The sequence below is a fragment of the Sceloporus occidentalis genome, unplaced genomic scaffold (genome assembly GCF_023333645.1).
Source record: "Sceloporus occidentalis isolate IW3139 unplaced genomic scaffold, rSceOcc1.0.p SCAF_24, whole genome shotgun sequence".
Lineage (NCBI taxonomy): Eukaryota > Metazoa > Chordata > Lepidosauria > Squamata > Phrynosomatidae > Sceloporus > Sceloporus occidentalis.
Window position 1 is genome coordinate 7117013 of NW_028317004.1, and position 21404 is coordinate 7138416.

The window sequence follows — 21404 nt, forward strand, 5'->3', positions numbered from 1 at the left end:
TGCTGACTTTGCTCCTGTTTTCTGATTTGGCTCCTGTTCTCTGATTGTTGGTATTGACTCGGCTTGTTTGACTACTCTTCTGGATTTGATTTGGCTTCCTGCTTTACCGGTTACCAGACCTGATTCTCGGTTCCAGCTCTCCTGGCTACTCCTGGTTCCTGTTTGCCTGGCTCGCTCCGCCATCCGGGGTCCTCCTCATCCAATCGTTACACACTGTATCTGTGCTAAGGATTCAGCTAGTTTCTTATTGCTATATGTAGAACCATCATTTTATCCTATGGTTTTGACAAACTCTGGAAAATTGTATTTATGTGAAGGATTAAAATACAGGGTCATTTTTTAGGTGACACATAGCAACAATGTCTAAAGCCACAAAAAATAGGGAAGACATGTAGGTGGGACTCTATGTCTAACAGTGAGTATAACACCTGAAAATTTAATTTTTCTCCTTACTAATGTATATGAAGATGTATGACAGCTGCATTGTGTGCATGTAAATATTAAAATTCCAAAACCAGGCTCAGATTGGGTATCTGATACACCAGGCAAATGCAGCAGATCACAGCGCCACACACTCACCCGATCTGCCTCTCCAGCGGCTGTCTATGCCTGGCCGCACACTACGTGAGCATAAAAATATATAAAAAAAAAATAGCCACACAGGGTTATTATCTCCTTCCCCACGGCATTGGAGGGTGTGTGTGATTCCCTAGTTAACACAGCCATCAGTTTTGCTGTTGAGTGCCAGCATTTGATGGCATATTCCAGCGCTCTGTCTCTTAAATGTACATGGCATTAGGTTCTGCATTTATGGAGATCAGAGAGCAGCAACACACCATGGATCTCATTGTCAAGGGCAATCTGCATTAGGTTTTTCAACTGAGGGATTCCTGCCCCCCTTGGACCTGTTTTACTACACCTAGTCGACCTAAGCATTTCTGGGATGTTTAGCAGTAACAATTACGTAAACTTGAAAGCAGACTTGAATCAGTTGTGCTAGAAATATTTTTTTAAGAAAACCAGAAGTGATGCATCCAGTTGGCAGTAAAGAGTCAATCATTTATATTAACTGTAACAAACAGGCTTGAAAATACTGTCTGCTGGCACATTCATAACAATTGTTCACTTGCAATTTGTTAAGACCCTTATAAAAATGCTACACTACTGAGGCTAGCCAAAAAGTTCAGTACCTGGCTTTGGCATAAAAAATCAACTATATTTACTGTGTTTCTTCCTAAAGTAGATTAGATAATTTAGTTTTTCAGTCTATTCTAGTATTCCCCTTCTTGGAGTTTTAATCCTTTTTCTTAAATATTTAAAACATCACCCTGTACATTTAAGGTTTATTGGATGTGGGGAAAAAATGTATGTAAATGTTGTCTCATGTCAAGACATTTAATAAAATAAGCTTACACACTTTGGGGAACTCGTATCAAATTGATTTTTATCACTATAGCAACTAATTAGCATTTGCTTTAGAATCATTTTTCATATGCCCTCCTACAAGTCTAACTCTACTCCTTCATTAAAAAAACAAAACAGGTGTGTTAAAAGTTTTAATTGTGGCTTGACCTTTTCTTTTTGTTAAGCAGTTATTTGCAGTTTCCCTATAAGTCTACATCCATATCATGAAAAGGTAACCCCTTAAAACCATCATGACGTCCTTTATGTTCATGAAAATATGAACCTAAAACTATCATGGCAGCATGAAACATCATGACTTCATTAGCGATATGGGGGTCCATGCACACCACTACCTGATGGTTCTAGGTGCTGGGGACTAGGGTGACCACATTTTATTTCTGCCATTTAGGGACACACTATGAAGCACATGAGATCATATATGATATATATGCGTTAGACATGCATTTTTAACTACATAATATGTACTTATTTTGAAGTAAAGACTGATTAAAATATGATTTCAAAATAACAGCTGAAGTGGCAGTTTCTTTAATATTAGCCCCTGCTGCCAATAGATTTTATATTGAAAAAAAATGGACCCTACGTAAGCATTTCCTTGGGCCCCACTCCACGCTCCCTAGCATCCAATCATCCCCTCCACTCCCACAGCAAAAAATAGCTATAGATCAAATAAACAACACATAAACAGCACTTGCATGTATAGATCAACTGAATAAGACATACAAACCTTATATTTGCAGGTAAACATAAATAATGTATGGAAACAGCATAGCAGGTATAGATCAACACATTAACACACAAAGCCAGCTTTGCATGTAAAGATCAATTGAAATTCACATGTGAACTCAGCACTGAAGGCATAGAATCAGACATACAAATCCTGTATTTGCAAGTATACTATAATAACGGAAACATAGCATTGCAGGTATAGATAAACAGAACACACAAGCCCAAAATTGCAGGTATAGATCAACTGGAAATAACATGTAAACTCAGCACTGAGGGTTTAGATCAAATAAACACATGGAAACAGCATTGCAGGTATCGATCAACTAAATAAGACATAAAAACCCTATATTTCCAGTTATACATAAATAATGTATGGAAACATAGCATAGCAGATATGGATCAACAAAATAACACACAAACCCAGCTTTGCAGGTATAGATCAATTGGAAATCACATAAAAACTCAGCATTAAAGGTATAGATAAAACCCTAAATTACAGGCATAAATCACAGATTGCACACCCCAAAGCCAGCCCTGGCGTCCACACTGCCCACATAGAACCTGATCAGCACCCAGATAACACACATTGGACTTGGCATCTTTGTCCCCAAACAGCCCAGTATGAGTCAACTTTGTCTCATAAACACCCTGCTTGTGCCATCTTTGCCTTTCCCCCAAATCAATTATACATCTATGATACTCACAAAAACGTTTACAGTCACTCACTGATTCACACTTTCATTCACATCATTTATTCATGCAATAATTTATTCTCTCACTCATTCACACAAATCATTTACACATATTCATTAATGCATTCTCACAAATTCATGAATTCTCTCCCTCATTTAGAAAATTCATCCACACATTGATTCATACTCTCCCTTTATTCTGACAGTTTATACACAGATTAATTCATATTCTCACTAATTCAGACAATTTATCCACACATTAATTCATACTCTCAATCATTCAGATAATTAATCCACACATTCATTCATTCTCTCACTCATTCAGTTTATCCACACATTAATTCGTACTCACTCATTCACATTTCTCCACACATTAATTCTTTCATTCTCTCACTCATTCACACAATTCATCCACACACTAATTTATTCACTCAGTCTCACTCTTTATTTATTTCAATATTTGTACTACCTTCTTTCTCACTATCTACCCCATATCTCCCCTATCTACCCTCTCTCCCTCCCTCCTCACTATCTACCCCCTCTCCCTCCCTTCTCACTATCTACCCCCTATCCTCCCCTTTTCATTATCTACCCTCTCCCCACTTTGTAGTTCACTTACCTTCCAGAAGTCCTGTGGTGGGAGTGCGAGGCCTCTGTCTCCCTGCTCTGCCACAACCGAGCTAGAGGCCTCGCGGAGGAGACTGAGGGGCGCCGAGGGGTTGCTGAAAACTGTGTCTCCTCCGCGTCAAAAAAAAGATGGTGTTTCAATTGAATGCATTGTCCCCGATTGAGGCTGTCTGGAACCCGGGACTTAAAGTCCCATTGCGGGCAATCCGGGACATATGGTCATCCTACTCTTGACTATCATTGACCTCTCCAATGCCAGAAGTCTTGTGTGATCACATGTAAGCACGACAAATTACACTACTATCATGGACACTGATTTTTTTCCCCCAGCACAGTCAGTTAACTTTGAGCCAATCATGAGTTATTTTTTGTTGATATGCTACTCAGCCTATACAGCAATGTGTACCTTATTTGCCCTATAATTTTGCCCTATAATTGAAAGATAAGATATTCTATCTATCTATATATCTTTCTATCTGTCTGTCTATCCTGTGTGTGTAAATATATACCGGTGTATATATATAATATTTCCAAATGAGACACTTGTTAAAGTGGTCAATCCAACTACTTTAGATGGTGGCAGGCATCTTATCTTCTAATTCTTAGCATTTGTATGATTGTGGCTTCCCATTAAGTTAACTCTCCTTTATTGTTTAGTTGCTGATTGTTCGTTGATGAGGCAGCCTTTGTAGTGATGGAATGAAGTAAAAGAAGATATCCCCAGGACATGAAAATGGTTGAGGTTGGTTTGCAGTTCGAAATGTGCAGGACTTGTATGAAATATTGCATATTTAGTACTCCAGCTAACCTGTTGAACCAGTATGAACCCAATTGAGTTCATATGACTTAAAATGACAGCAGCTTACTATATCATTAACCTTTATTGTTGTAACTCAGTTACATGCAGATTTTACCTTGCTTAAGTGGAGGGAGGTAGAATGCAACCCTAACACCTTACCAAGGCCAGATTAAGGAGCTTTGTGCCCTGGAGCAATAACACAGGAAGGATCCGTTCTTTGTATTTCCTACAAGCTCTTTTTACCTCTTTTGTCTCTGCGTTGTGCTTCTTGTGGTCTTTTTTCTTCTCTTGGAGTCTTTCCTCACTTTCGATCTTTTTTCCTTTTTTCTTTTATCTTGCTTCTCTGCCTTATACATTTTTATCCTTTTTCTAACTTCTGTTCTGCTCTCCCTCCCATACATACATCTACACAAACACATACACAAACACACACATATACATATATAATTACATATATACATATACGTATAAACACACATACACATATACAGTATACACACACAGCAAGTACTGCATCCTCCACTTCCCTTCTATAAGTTCCTTGTGGCCTTTAGCTCCCTCACTATACCGCAAGTATTTGAAATCACTTCTCTGTGCACAGTGTCAGTGAGGTTGGATGATTGTCGAACATCACAGGACGCTTTTGGATCACTGCTTCGTGGATGGCAGGTATGGATATGTAAGAACACCAGGGCCCTGGAGCAATTGGTCTGTGTGCCCTGTGCTTCACAAATTCAGAACAAAAAAGTAAAATGGTTAAAAAAAATATTAAAACAAAATACAAAAATAAAAAATGGGGAGGGCATGAGTGCCCTTGATTCAACAAGTGTCCAGGGTTATATTAAGCCCCTTGGGGTTAACTGATGATTTGACCATTAGTTAATAGTCTAATTTGATACATAGATCTCAGCTTCTTTGAGGTGACCATTTAACCTAAATATCTCCAGAATAATTACACAGAAACAGAAGCTATCAGTTCATTTCATAATTAAAAGTAGTCGGATACCTTTTTAGGCTAATATAGAAAAATATATAAACCTCAGAGGTCTCTTCTTTCATATCCTTAGACAAAAGACTCTCTTGACCTAATACAGCAATATCTATTTTTCTTATCAAATTATCAGGTCATCCACAAACTTATGGATGTACTTCAGGTATTTATCACACTTTAGATATACAATGTGCTAGTGAAATAGCTGGCAAATAGATTTATTCTGTTAGTATGGTCCTGCTAGTGCTTCTAGTAGTGCTCCTGTAAGAGCTCCTGTTTAAAGAAGGATGGGTTAGCCCAGGGGGCTGCTCCAAAACTCTCACAAAAGAGCTGGTCCCACTTGGGACTTGTGGAAGAGGGAATGCGGTGGGGTCATGTGACCCCATGGTAAGAGTATGGTGGCTCACATACAGTGTGCTAGAAAAATGCCTTGGGGGAGGTAAGGGGGTGAGGGGTGGTATAGAGAGAGGATGAGGCAATGACAGAAAAGGTAAGGGAGTGAGGGAGGTGTGGAAGCAGAGGGGAGAGTGAGAGAGATGATAAGGGAGTAAGGATGTATACATGCATGTATATTAAAGTGAATGTGCATGTGTTAGCACGAGTGTGTATGTGTGTGTTAGCGTTATTGTGTATGTGTGTGTTAGCGGGAGTATGTGTGAGTGTGTTAGCATCAGTATGTATGTCTAAGTGTGTGTATTAGCATGAGTGTGTATGTGTTTTAGCATGAATATGTGTGTGTTAGTGTGTGTTTAAGTGAATGTGTGTGTTAGCATCAGTGTGTATGTGTAAATGTGTTAGCATGAGTCTAAATGTTTATTTCTTATCTATTGAGAATTTTAGATTTTCTGTTAGTACTAACACATGTTTTACTTTTATTTGTTAGTCGTTTATTTTTGCTGGAGAAAGAGTGTTTATTTTGATAAACATATTCTATTTTTCTATATCAGCTTGTTGGAAAACCCCTTCCAAAACCATGGCATTCATATGGAGTTGGCCACCTCTTTGCAGCTATAACAGCCTCCACTCTTCTGGGAAGGCTTTCCACAAGATTTGTCTTTGGCAATTTGGGTCCATTCAGCCAAAAGAGCATTTGTGAGTTGAGGCACTGATGTTGGACAAGAAGGCCTGGCGCCAATCTGTTTTTTCAATTTATCTCAAAGGTGTTCAATGAGGTTAAGTCATGCTGGAACCTGATTGGACCTTCTTCTTCAAACTGGTGGAAGCATACAATTGTCTAAAATGCCTATGTGTGCTGAAGCAGTAACCCTTCACTGGAATTAAGGTGCCTAGTGAAAACCATGTTAAACAGCCCAAACCATTATCCCTCTTCCATAGGCACTATATACTGCGGTAGGTAACATTCTCCTGGCATATGCCAAACCCAGATTAGTCCATCAGGGTTTTAGTTAGGAAAGCGTGATTCATCACTCCATAGAAAATGTTTCCACTGCACATGAGTCCAGTGTGGGGGGGGGTTTACACTTGGCATTGCACAATGTTACCTTTGGCTTAGGTGCAGCTACTTGGCCATGGAAACCCATTTCATGAAGCTTCAGATGTATAGTTGTTAGGTTTGTGGGGTTGGGGCATGGCGCAGAAAGACACCAGGTGAAGCAGCAGACACGAAACCAGTAGATAATACAACAGCAATGGTTTATTTACTGAAGCAAAAAGGTAGAGAGAATCAGCAAAGTCCGTATAATCAAGCCAAGGTCAAAGTCCGTAGAATCCAAAAAACAAGCGTCCAGCAATAAGGGGAGAGGGATATAGCAGGTAACCAGAACAATCAAGTAATGAATGTACAGGGCTGCAGGTTTAAATAGCCTGCCAAAGACTGACTCCTCCCATAAGCCCTCCTTCCCCAATAGGCCATATTAATGGTGACTGTCCGTCACCTCTTTGTCCCGCCTCCTTGCCTACCCACCTGCGTTACTGGACCGCAGGACACGCCTACCTGCTGTCAATCTCCTTCTGGTGTCCGCCCTACAAGGCGTGCGCCGTAAGAGAGTCCGGGGATGCGGCGGTCCACGGGTGAGGACACACGCGGACGAAGACGTCAACGTCCAACGAGGTCCCTGCCGGGCGAGGATACACGTGGTTGAAGACGCCGGCGTTCCGAGAGGTCCCCGCCGGGCGAGGACACACGCGGACGGCGGGGGTGAACGGTAAGTTCCTGACAATAGTGCCTGTGCTGATGCTGCTTCCAGAAGCAATTTGGAACTCTAAAGTAAGAGATTCTACAGGACAGGCAATTTTTATGTTATCTGCTTCAGCACACGGTGACTCTGCTGAGTGTGTGGTTTACCACTTTGTGGCTTAGCTGTTGTTATTCCTAGATACTTCCACTTCACAATAATATCATTTATGGTGGACTGTGGCAAATTTAGCAGTGCGGAAATATCATGACAAAGGTGACATTCTATGGCAGTGCCACGTTTAACATCAATGAGCTCTTCAGGACGGCCCATTCTACAGCCAGTTTTGTCTATGGTGATGAATATATACACCTGTTAACAATGGATACGGCTGAAACACCTAACATAATAATTAGGAGGGGTGTACACATACTTTTAGTCATATAGTATAGTGTATATAATATCATCTGTTCCTTAGCAGGTCTAACAATTAGGTAAATACAATCTCAGATGAGTATTTATTAGACAAGTGCAAATGGGCCAAAAACGTTTTGGACAATTTTTTTTCCGTCCATTCCTTTTTAGGACAATGAATTCCATTTCCTGCTCATTCATTTAGATTCTCACTCAGATTCAGTGTGAGTGAAATATTCTGTGAATTTCAGATGAAAATCTGCAGCTTTTTGCTTTGTTTTCATCCCTTTTGTGGGGGGGGTCTGTCCTCATTTTCATAGATTTGTATGTATTTGATAAAATCAGCAAATTTCATTAACTTTGTAATTCATACAAATCTAGTATTCACTCTGCCACTTCATTGTTTACAGGGCACATCGATGGGTTTAGTATGTGAATTTAGGGGCAATGAGAGAGTAAAATGACTTTGTGCTTGTGTTGTGATGCTGGGAGAGACAGTTCATTACCATGGTCTGTTTTTTTCTTCCACACCAAGTAGATTCAAACCAATTCCCCCAATGCTCAGCATGACATTCAGTTTATGCTGTTTATAAACTCTCACCATAAGGTTAAGCAATTGCCACCATTAGGCAAGGCGAAATTGCATTACCTTAATTAAATGCAGTTTACTGATAAAGAAGAATGTCACTTTCACAAGTGGAAGCACTGTTAGCAAATTTCTACAACAGAATTCCCAAAATCATATCTTAATTGCTTGGACAGCTGTAGTTTACATAACGAGCAAACAATGCCAAATCCCCCACCACCACCACCTTGTTCCTTTGTCAGCTGACTGAATGTTAGTATGCATGGTAGACTTTTTTTTAAATTATTTTATTACTTGATTGCAAATCATTCTTCATTGCTGCCCAAATTTATGGAAGGACATTGCTCCCTTAGGTACCATATCCTTTCAGGTCTGTAACTGAACATGACTGATGGCTCCAGTGTAACAGTTGCTTATTACGACGCTGACTGAGCTATGATTGCTCCAATACTTTATGTTGGCAGATGTGTTTCCCTTGGAATAGCATCTCTGAGACAGAGGTCATTGATCAAACCCCCCTCTGGCTGTTCCATTATGTGCAAATTATAGCTAAAAGCAGAAAGGCTGAGAGGGAGTGTGTGCATTCATTGTACCACTCAGAAGGAGGGGGCAGGGGGCTAATGTAATGAAGCAGACAGAAAAAAAACTAACTAGATTGGAACAATGTTTTTATTACATGATTAACCCTTTCCTGAGTTGGATCAGCAATCAACGCTGATGCCACAAAAAGAACATAAAAATGGCAACTTTTGTGGGTAAAACTATTTTATTATATCAGCATGCTTTATTATTTAGGTTTTTATTATTATTATAGTAAAGCTATCCATATAAAAACTATATAGGCATGGATGGCCTGCCACTTGACTTATAACAATGACTGGAAAGATAAGTGTGTTTTGCAATGAAGATGTATCAAAAAAGGACAAGCAGCTTCCCCTGGGTATAAAGTGAAAAGAAATATTCTGACAATATTACATCAGCCTCTACTTTTCAGAACTGATGAGCCTTGGGTTTCTATATTTCATGTTAACAGTAATGGCTGAAAAAGACATTTATCTGGAGCTTACCCATATTCCAGCTGTGAATATGACATAAAGTGTTAACCAGATGTTACAGGGTTCATTACGTTTGTGAATGTTCTGGAAAACTGTCTTATAAATTCCTACATCTGCTGTATCCTGGGAGGAGTAGCAGTCTTAACTTAAAGGTACAGCAGTGGTAACAATGGATCCTTCATCCTTCAAAAAAAATTACAAAATTTAGCATATGTGGGAATATTTATACGAGGAGCTCTAAGGTTTTTAACCTGAGAAACTATTACAAAGGAATCATGTACACTCTGTAAACATTAATCATTAATGAATTTTGGCTCTGGACTACACAGGAAAAGACAATACTTTCTGCAGTGTAAATGTCTTCTTTCTTGCCAGCATTTGATATCCCTAATATAACCAAACCATTGTAATTTCTTAATGCTCGGATTCAAAGTTGTCTCCGCTTTCCCCACTTTATTTCACTGTTACAAAACATGTTGCACATACCCACAAATTAACCATAATGACCTCACATTTCTCCAATAACAATCCCCTGCTTTCTCATTCTATCAAGCATTATAAATGGAAACAAACACAAATAGGATAGAAAAAATGATTGATACAGTAGTTGTTTGAAGAAAAGGTAATTTGTAAGATGTTTCTAATAAGCCTTCACATCATCAAAACATCCCCTCTAGAACAATTGATTTGACAAGGTTGGCAGATTTGTCAGTAAATGGCCCACTGCATAACACTGCATGGTATTCTTTCTCTTGTGAACTCTTTTGCTTCCCAGTGATGTATACCCCACAATGACACTGTGGCAGCAGAGGTGTCATGTATATATATGAAGTGAAGAACTCGGGTTTATTTTCTACTTTTCTTCTGTTTTTCAAGCATTCCCCGACTAGAGAATCATCTTGTCCAAAACACTCTGTGCACAGAACATAATTCCTGTGAGAGTTGTTCTATTATACTATTGTTTCATTTGTATTCTGTAGTGGTGTTTTTACAAAGATAATAACATTTTTGTTTGTGTGGAGCAAAAATGTTCTGAAATCCAGTTGTGTGCAGACTAATATGGCTTTCTGAGGTGTACGAAGGAACTAAGGACAGGTGGTCAATTAAATTACTGATGTATATTCCACATCTATAACATGGAGCATGGATGGAACATATTTACAGTGGTAAACTAAAATGATGTGTATTGTGCCATGCAGTATTATTATTATTGATATAAATGTTAATATTTGGTTCAATTGTAATGAATCCATTAATTAAGATGGTTAAAATGCTAAAAAATGTGAAAGCTTTGATTTCTTGGTGTGTGTTAAAACTTAAAAAACAAATCTGAATTCCAGCTGTCACTGCATCGACAGTTCCTCTGGCATATAGACAGCCTGCTTAATTCCTGCTTTAAATTAGTTTTTCTTCAGGAAAGCACTTTCCACATCACATTTACAGCATTTTTTTTACAATGTGGAGTCTGCTGTCCTAATTTCCTTCCAACTGCCCTTAACATGACTCCCTCCTAAAGAAATATAAATAGAGGACAGTACTCTTAAGCAGGGATCATTGTAGAAGTAAAAGTGTATGTATGTGTTAAAAACTCTATTACCATTATTAGAATTGTTGTGCAGACACTGGTATAGGACATGATGACCAAAAAAAAATAAAATAAATAAATAAAAAAAAATAAAAATAAATAATATATATATATATATATATAGAGAAAACATTTTAAGCAATGGTAGATTGCATTAAGCCATCTAAATTTGTAACTTGCTTCATGCTTTCTTAGGTGCCACCACCTTGACTTGACTATAAAGATAAACCACATCTAGCATATTCAAAATATTAAACGTGTTGCATTCATGGGATATATAAAATGTAAAGTATTTTTGCTGAATGATACATTTAGTGAATTTTACTTTACTAATCCTTACTAAATTTCCTATGTAATCTGTCAAATAGTTTAGGCAAACATTAATAGATTTAATAGATTTATTTTTGTTGCCCTAATTTATCTTTTGTATACTGCTAGAATCAACTTGCACAACTTGAGAAGAATGGTCATCAGAATCCAGAGAGAAAATTATCCATAAATCTACTATCCATATTGCGCTGGGGACAATAGTCTTGTCTTCCTGTCACTGGATTTGGATGACTATTGTTACCTCGCCGGCGGATCCGCGGTGTCCTCGTGCGGGGGAGCTGAGACGCAGCTCGCGCCGGCAGCTCCCGGCTCGTCTCGCTCGCGGGAAACGCGGCGAGGTCCGTCCTGCTGCGGGACGTGCGCCCCCGTGTGGATCGAGTGATCTAGACGGGACGCGCGCCGAGACATCATAAGAGCCGTTCGCGCTATCTCATGAATATTCATTAGGGGAATTAAAGGGACCTTTTATCTTTTTTCCTCCTCCCCCTTAATTAGGTGGGTAGGAGGATCTAGGGATGGAGGGATATTTAAACCCTCAGTTTAGAGCTATACCTTGCCTGTGATAGAGCCTTTATTGCCTACACTAGCGTTCCTGTACCTGATTTGACTTATTGTTGCCTGAACTCTGCTTGAACCCGACCACCCGTTGTTTGCCGCCTGCCTTTACCTGTACTCAGTTTGTACCTGACTATCCGTTGTTTGCTGCCTGCCCTGACCTCTGCTCGTGACCCCGACTATCCGTGTTTGCTGCCAGTCCTGATCTCTGCTCGTGACCCCGACTATCCGTGTTTGCTGCCAGTCCTGATCTCTGCTCGTGACCCCGACTATCCGATTGTCTGCTCCTATACCATCTGTTCCTGCATTACTCGCCATCACCGCTTGGGGCGCCTTTCCTTGTACTGCAGCGAGGATCTACAGCCTGAACCACCGTTAGTGACAACTATTCTTCCCAAAGGTACATGGAATTTTGTAAACACAATTTTATAGGTGTACTGAATTGTAAAATGGTTTTGGCTCCCTTTAAATTCACATCAAGTCCTAAGTCCATAACCAGGAATGTATTCTATATATATCTAGGAACTTCTTAGCCTTCCCTTGCGGGACGCGGCCAGGACTGCTGGACTGGACTGGTCCCGCTGACGCCGGGGGCGTTTTTGCTGACAAACACCCCCATTTAAAGGGAAAATGGTTGGGGAGCGGGATGTGTCAAGACCCCACTCCTGCAACCCGGAGGATTCGGGCCTTGAACAGGAGAAGCGTTGCTTCACCCGGAGTTCCCCGGCATGTATGTATGTATGTGTGTGTGTATATATATATATATATATATATATATATATATATATATATATTACAGTTCAAACATTTGCTTTCATGGAAAACAAGGACATTTCTTGCAGTGTTTACATAATTGCAAAATGTTTTCTAATGATCAATTAACCTTTTAAACTTGGACTAGTAACACAACGTGCCATTGGAACCAGAGCCGGCCTTAGGTGTTCTGGCGCCCTGTGCGGACTACTCCTCTGGCGCCCCCCCATCCCAAAAAAAGAAAGGAATAAAAACTTGTAACAAAACCCCAATCACTATATACTACGCCAAACATTGATGTGGTCTAGGCCTACCACTTAATTGTCTGGCTTAGTAGTAGGGATGCACCGAAACGAATTCTGGACTGAAACCGAAAGTGCAGCATTTACCTGGCCAAAACCGAATATGACCCCCCCAACACCATAAAAAAATCTAACACTTTTATTTAAAGTAAGTAACACACCAAAATAGGACAAAACAATTAAATAATATTATATATATATATATATATATAAGTCCAAAAATAGTTACCGGCAATCCAGGGACTTTCCAAATAATCACACAAACAACTTCGGTTTTCAAGTCTATATATATCAAATATACCGTATTGGCTCGGATATAGGACGCACTTTTTCCCCCCACTTTAAGTCTTTAAAGTGGGGGTGCGGCCTATATTCGGGGTCTAGCGGACATGCAGTCCCGGGCGCCGGGCAGGCAGCGGGGTTAGGATACAGATCCCCCGCAGCGGTGCAGGGGACCTGCATCCTACTCCCCGATACGCTCAGACAGCCTCCCCTGCCAGCACTTCCCACGGGGGGGTGCCGGCACGGGAGGTTGTCTAAGCGCATCGTGCGGTTGTCTAACCGCACGATGCGTTTTACCTCTGGCCCCCCGCCTGACTTACCGGAGCAGACTCCCGGGTGTCTTGCGGGGCCGGCGGGGGACATCTACGCAATACGCGTATACAAGTTGTATACGCGTATTGCATAGATGTCCCCCGCCGGCCTCGCAAGACACCCGGGAGTCAGCTCCGGTAAATCGGGGGGCAGAGGAGGACAGTGGCAGCATATCTCGGGGAGGGAGGAGGACAGTGGCAGCATATCTCGGGGGGGGGGACAGTGGCAGCATATCTCGGGGGGGGGACAGTGGTAGCATATCTCGGGGAGGGAGGACAGTGACAGCATATCTCGGGGGCGGCAGAGTGGCAGCATGTTTTTTTGGTGCTTTTTTAAAGAAAAAAACTTTTTCTTTAAAAAAGCACCAAACTTTTAGGGTGCGGCCTATATACGGGGGCGGCCTATATCCGAGCCAATACGGTATATATATGATTAACAGCAATCACATTCCTATCATGCCCAGGCATACCCAGATTCCAGGATTTACTCGCAGACTTGGCATGATAGGAGTATGATTGCCCTATCTACCCCTTCTCACTCTCTTCTGCCGTATCTACCCCTTCTCACTCCCTTCTCCCTATCTACCCCCTTTCCCCTGTCTCACTCCCTTCTCCCTATATACGCCCTCCTAACTATCTACCCTTTCCCTCTTTGAAGTTCACTTACCTTTCAGGAGTCCTGCGGTGGGGGTGCAAGGCCTCTGCCTCCCAGCTCTGCCACTGTATGGAACAGTATAGAGTGATGGGAGTTATGATGTACTTTTAGAGCATAATTAGATCATGAAAAAGACATTGGAAATGGTACAGCATAACACCCATCACTCTCACACATTTACCAATCCACACATATACTAATCCACACGCATACCAATCCACACGCATACTAATCCACACGCATACATACCAATCCACACGTATACCAGTCCACACGTATACCAATCCACACGTATACCAATCCACACGTATACCAATCCACACATATATACCAATCCACACATATATACCAATCCACACATATACACTAATCCACACATATATACACTAATCCACACACATACCAATCCACTCTCACTGAATGCTTTCCTACCTTTCCTCTTTTCTCCTTACAGCTCCTTTTCCTCTTCGTTCTTCTTCTTCAGTTCTTCTGTCTTCTTCCGGGTCAGAGGGCACGGACAGCAGTGGGCGCGGCTTCAGTGCTGTGCGCCGGGATCTGACAACAAACCCCGGCGCACAGCAGCTGTTGCCGCGCGGATCACAAGGGAGCGGTATCGGAGGTCTTTAACAGACCTCCGGCTCCCTTGAGTGATGTTAAGCCGGGTTCAAGGGAGATCCTTGAACCGGCTTAAAATCACTCAAGGGAGCCGGAGGTCTGTTAAAGACCTCCGATACCGCTCCCTTGCGAGCCTGCTCCTCCAGTGGCGGACATTACTGTCCGTCTCTGGAGGGGTGCCGGGTGCCCCCCTGATGAGCGGCACCGGGTGCCGCTCGCCCCCCCCGCCGCTAGGTACGCTGCTGGCGGCAGCGGTACGCTACGGTGGCGGCGGCGCCCCCTGGAGTGTGGCGCCCTGTGCGGTCGCACAGGTCGCACACCCCAAAGGCCGGCCCTGATTGGAACACATGTGTTATGGTTGCTGATAAAGGACCTCAGCCTAAGTAGAGTTTCCATTAAAAATCATCCAAGTCTAGCTACAATAGCCATTTACAACGTCAACAATGTCTATTTCTGATCCATTTAATGTTATTTTAATGGACACAATTTGCTTTTCATTCAAAGACAAGGACATTTCCAATTCACCCTAAACCTTTGAACGATGTGTATAATTGAGTTATGCTATGTACTCAAGTGGACAAAAAATATGAAGGGCAAAAAAGCCATTCAGTTTTTGTAAAGTTAAGGGGCAGACAGCTGAATGAGAAGAGATATAGTTAGTTTACAGTATAAAGAGAACATGATGAGCAGTTAAGATTCACTCAAGGCTTCAAAGCAAATGTATGTTGCTACAGTGGTTTGCATTTACTTGTAGTTTTTGTTGTGCTATGCTTGATCCTCTTGTATTTGATAGTATTGCTTGTATTCTTTGCTTACTTTAGGTGTATACTAGCTTATTAGGCAGGATCTTGTGCCTGCAAGTTTAACATTGCATGGACTTAAAGTGTGACTAAACTTTTACTCTTTTACCTGCTACGCTAAGTCTTGTCCTGTGTTTTTACATTTGGCTTACTGTTGCCTGCTTGCTGTGCCTGAGCCTTATCAGACTCTTGCCATACCTGCTTCACCACATAGATCTTCTTACAGCACCTCTATTACGGCATCCTGTTCCGTAATTGGAACTTGCAAGTATTGTCTGCCATCATCAGGGGCGGGCTGGGCCGGGGGGCAGGGGGGCAATTGCCCCCCAGGCCGCCCGAAATCTAATCTAAACGGCCGCTGGGTGCTAATGCCGCCGGCAAGCCGGATCGGCTATTAAATGGGAAAAAAAAAATAGTATTAAAGCAGCGCCGGCCGGCGGCATCAGCACCCAGCGGCCGTATGCGATGGCCGCAGCGTGAGGGGTGAAAGCTCCGCCCCCTCGCACTCACCTTTCATCCCTCACGCTGCTCCCATCACTATGCGGCCATGGGATTGTTGGAAATCGAATCTAAACGGCCGCTGGGTGCTGATGCTGCCGGCCGGAGCTACTTTAATACTTTATTTATTTATTTTTAATATGGCAAGCTGATCCGGCATATTAAATAAATTAAAAAAAGGATTAAAGTAGCTCCGGCCGGTGGCATCAGCACCCAGCGGCCGTTTAGATAAGTTTTCCAGCAGTCTGACGGCCGCATAGTGATGGGAGCAGCGTGAGGGGTGAAAGGTGAGTGCGAGGGGCCGGAGCCACTTCACTTGCCCCCCAGGCCTTAGGCTGCCAGCCCTCCCCTGGCTATCATGCCCAGGCAACCAGTACATGCTGGAATCTGGGTATGCCTGAAATTGCTGTTAACATATATATATAAACATTGTTATTGTTTTTTTTGTACAATTTTGGTGTGTTACTTATGCACTTATTTTTTGTGCCGTGGGGGGTCGTTTTCGGCTTCAGCTAAGTGAATCCTGAATTTTCGGTTTCGGTCCAGAATTTAAATTTCAGTGCATCCCTAAAATAAATAAAACTATTTAATGTTTGCCCAGAAATCAGTGAGAGGAAAAGTAAAGGTTTTGTGTCATTTACTTTATTTGAATCTGCATATCTTATTAAAGGCCATATTTTCTCTCAGAAAAATGAGTGCGGCCTATACACATATACATTTCTGACGAAGTGGCCCACTGCAGAAAAAACTTGGACACTCCTGCTTTAGATGGAAAAAGACAATTTTGTTTTGTTGGCAGCGTGTAAGCCGCCCAGCTATAGTCAGTTACAAATGTTAGGCTTTACTTTTCTTTTATATTTTGCCAGACCTTTTAATAAAAAGGACTATAATAGTGATACAAACCTTGTGTGGTATTTCCAACCCTAAAATAGTGTGGCTATATGATCCCAGCTCACGAAATATCAGTTTTGTTTATTCAGCCAACCATGTGTATTTCTAAGAAATGTACACATTAACAAACAAAAGGCAAATAGGCTAAAAAATGGAAAAAAAACCTATGAAATAATTGGAAAGTCAGTGCCCTATATTTGATTAGATTTGAGGCTAGGGTCCCATTTCAACACACTGTTAATGTCTGTGCTTGGGAAACGTTGAGTTCATTGTTTTTTTATAGCCATCAAGGTTTTTACCAACAAATTCAGTTGTAGAAATAACCTAAAAGTTTACCGAGGTTAACATTCCACATGGGTATACAGATAAAATCACTTTTACTTTAAAGTAAATTCTGACAAATAAGCGTGTCAAATAGAGTAGCCTAAAAATGAGGGCTTTAGGGCATTTAAACACTGTACTTTGATGACATTTCAGAGTTTAGAAATGTTGCAGAACACAGTGGCGCTCTATGAGCCATGCTCCATGGGTCTCAAAGGAGTAAAGCCAAACAAAACCTACATAAATATCATAAAATCAGTCATTTCTAACTACAGTGTGAAGGCAAATGACCACAATATGGATTGCATAATACTGGATTGCAAAATAATATTTGTGGGATTAAAAAGCCTATGCATGTTGAACGATTATTTTCAAATCAGTACATATGGCATGCATGTAAGAATTTACTGAATTAAGGGTCTATTGGTTTAAAAAATGTAAAGGATATTTGAATTGTTAAATAGAAATAATAATAACAGATAAAAGCATGCCATTATACGCCTCAAATAGGACTACTCATTAGGTCGATGAGTCAAATTAACATACCTGGGAACTCTCCGGGTTGCCAGGGTCCATCCAGGCCGCGGAGCTGCATATCTCTGTTTTTCCCTGCCTTGCCTCAGTTCCCATGTTTAGCTGTAATCCATTCCTGGATTTCCGTATGTTCTGTCCTGAACCTCTGATTCCTTGATTCCAGTCTTGCTCTTTGCTTCACCTCCTGTTTCCTTTATAAGGTGTGCCCCATCCATTTGTTATGTTTGTCTCAGTCTGCAGTCTAACGTTATGTCCTTGGTTTTGTGTTTAGATTCAATGTTTGGTTTCAGCTTATTAGTGATTCAGTAAGCAGGGTTTAGCGTTAGCGTCATTGGAGTACTTTGGCGTAGCATACTATGGCCATAAGATGTGACGGAATCTCCAATTGTTATCCATAGTCCTAGGCTAGTCCTGTATCCATGTGCGTCTGTATTTTGTGAACCTTTTCCCTCCTTCCCTGAATCATCTGAGGATTTCGGTTCCTCTCTCCTCTCCCCATGTCCCAGTTAAGATGTCCTATCCTTGCTTAAAGGAGAAGCATCCGAGGATTCCGGCTCCTCACTCCTTCCCCTGTGTTCCCTGTCCTCTGTTGTGCCCTGTATCATGTATGTCTTGTCTGGTTATGTTCCTTGCTTGGTCTCCCTGTCCCTTGCTTGCTCTGCCCCCCTTGCTTGCTATGTTTCAGCTATATACTCTGCTTAGCTTCCCTACTCCCAGCCTGCAGCATCCTGCACATGATTCTAGTGCTATGTTTCATGCCTGCTCCAGGGTACTTGCAAGATATCTCCAAGTTTTGTTTGTTTTGTCAAATCCAAGTTTTGTTCGGATTTCCACATCCAGCCAAGTTTAGTTCTGCTTTGTTCTGGACATCATCCGCTGCTATGTCAGGGTGCTGGTATGTGGCTGCTCAACCCTAGATGCCCACCTGGGAAAGTGCAGTCACCCTGCATCAGGCCCTGTCCAAGTCCACTACTGCGCAATACCTCCTGAACTCCATCTTTGGGCACTCTGGGTCTTTACAGTCGTCTGTATAGACCCAGTCCCTGACACGGGTGAGCACTGTTCCTCCGGTTCTCCGGGTCAAGACCCGAATCCTCCGGGTCGCAGGAGCGGGGTCTTGACACGCCCCGCAACCTGCCCATTTTTTTATTTACATGGGGGTGTTCCCCCCGATGTCAGTGGGAACACCCCCAACATCAGCGGGAACGCCCCCAAAGTCAGCGGGACCGCCCACTGACGTCAGTGTGCAGACCTGGCCGCATCCTGCAAGAGAGGGCTCCGAGTAACCGAAGCCGAGAAGTTCCCAGGTATGCAAATTAAGGGTTAACATGCAAAGTTGCATACACATCCTACCGTCTACACAAGAAGCCCATTTGTTACACCCCCCCCACATACATTACATGTCTTTTTTTATACATTTAAAAAGTAAGGTACCAGACAGATTTTTACACATTGGAGGCATTTTCTGGGCTGACTTCCAGTGACTCCCTGGACCGGTCTTGTACTTATCTATTCCAAATACTCAATACTTGTACATCATATTTTGCGCAGTTATAACTTACCATCTGAATTCTATATACAGTACATCATGGCATGTACTGTAGTTTAGATTATAATTTCTGGTTTCTTAACCCCTTGGCTGCTAAGCCATTTCCCACCCTGGTGCTAAGCTGGTTTTCGGCATTTTGGTGCATCTCTCGTTTAAACGCGTTTATAAGTACATTTCTTGGCAATAAACTATACAAACTATATATTGTTTTTTCAGCACACACAGCAGATTCCAAATATACCATTTTTATATGTGTATGTCTTATTAGGTTTGCAAAATAAAGCCAAAAATGGGAAAAAAGTTTAATTTTTCACTTCCGACTCAATAAAAACTAGTTTGTAATGTTATTTTTCTAAACTCTAATATCAAAAGCTGTGTTGCTAAATATTTGTAGTAGGTAACCGGTCTAAAATAAACAGAAATTGAGAACAGTAGACTGTAATATTTTATAGCTAAAAGTTAAATTTATTAGACTATCACAAAAGACATCTTTAAATTTAATGTGTGGCTGCCGTCAATTAAACAGCTCTAGCTGCCCGGCATGTTAAAATATGCCAACAAAACTATATATTTTTAGAAACTACACCCCCAGCTTCAGCAAATGAGGTCTTAGTTGTATTTGTATCACAAATCTGACGTGCACAACAAATAAGTGAATATCACACTTCTAAAAATAAAAATAAAATAAAATTAAAAGCGCCAAGTTCATTTATGTCTTGCGCACTCCAGTCTTGTGCTACGAATACATGCAGCCCCTCATTTGATGCGCCAAGGGGTGTAGTTTCTGAAAATATATACTTTATGTACCATAATTTAACTTTCCAGCTGTCTAGAGCTGTCTAAATGCAGGCATCACCCCTAAATGTTTTAAGACAATTTTTTAACAAGATTCTCCATTCTGCCATATCTGAAGTTAAAGTGGTCTAGACATCTGGGAAGTTAAATTAGGGTACATAAACCCATACCGTCGTTAGCAGTCAAGGGGTTAAAAAACAAATACCACCTGTCCTAATCAGTACTTTCATTTGCATGCCTACAGTCAACACTACATGCTCTAAAGCCAATTTGAGCTTTATGCATGCACTGAAATGGGTCATTACCATACCTGGGAACTCTCCGGGTTTGGCCCGGAGATTGCCGGGTGAGCGTTGCTCCTCCGCTTCTCCGGGTCAAGACCCGAATCCTCTGGGTCACGGGAGTGGGGTCTTGAGACGCCCCGCTCCCCGCCCGTTTTCTCCTTTACGGGACCGCCCACCGACATCAGCAGAACCGCCCACTGATGTCAGCAGGACCGCCCACTGACGGCAGTGTGCAGTCCTGGCGGCGTCCTGCAAGGGAAGGCTCCGGGTAGCCGGAGCCAAGAAGTTCCCAGGTATGGTCATTACTGTATGTGGGTGGAGTGGGCTGTGATGCAAGAAGGACTCACAATCAAGATTTCATTGTGTCTTTTTAAATCCTGTTATCAATTTTAATGGGATTAAGATGAAAACATGTCTTGTTATGACTTTTACATATTCAAAGTAAGAAAACAACATATTTGTAATACTGGTACAATTAATAGTATTCATGCTATTTTGTACTGCTTATAGACTGCATCTGATTATAAACTGCACCCTTACACTTGGGTGCCTTTGGATTTTAAAATTAAATTTATAATAACATAAAATTTTGATTACTGTTGTATGACTGGTAATTTTGGGAAACTACCTTCAGACACTACAGAAGAGTTTAGAAAGTTTTGAGGATTCGTTTAGTCCAAATGCACTAGTTGGAAGAACTTTTCTACCTGCCCCTAAGCTATAAGGGAAAGGCTTTGTTAATTAGCTTGCAAAGTCTGACTGTAATCATTTCAGGTCAGTGAGTAAGTAGTCTTAGCCCCGCTGAGTCTTTTTAGATTAGTGTACATATATATTTTGCCTTTCCAGGTCAACACCAGGAATATGGTAGTCAGTGGGTATCTCCACAGGTTA

The 21404-nt window shown here is 41.5% G+C and overlaps 1 protein-coding gene across 1 annotated transcript in view; it reads right to left on the reverse strand.

Moving 5' to 3' along the window:
• Positions 1–7246: 7246 nt before the first annotated feature.
• The window catches only part of LOC149300572 (uncharacterized), a 35580-nt gene continuing 21422 nt past the window's right edge, over positions 7247–21404 (reverse strand). The window contains exon 2 of the mRNA XM_089485049.1: positions 7247–7500. Within this exon, the coding sequence (XP_089341175.1) occupies positions 7247–7500 (254 nt within the window). The remainder of the gene's footprint in view (positions 7501–21404) is intronic.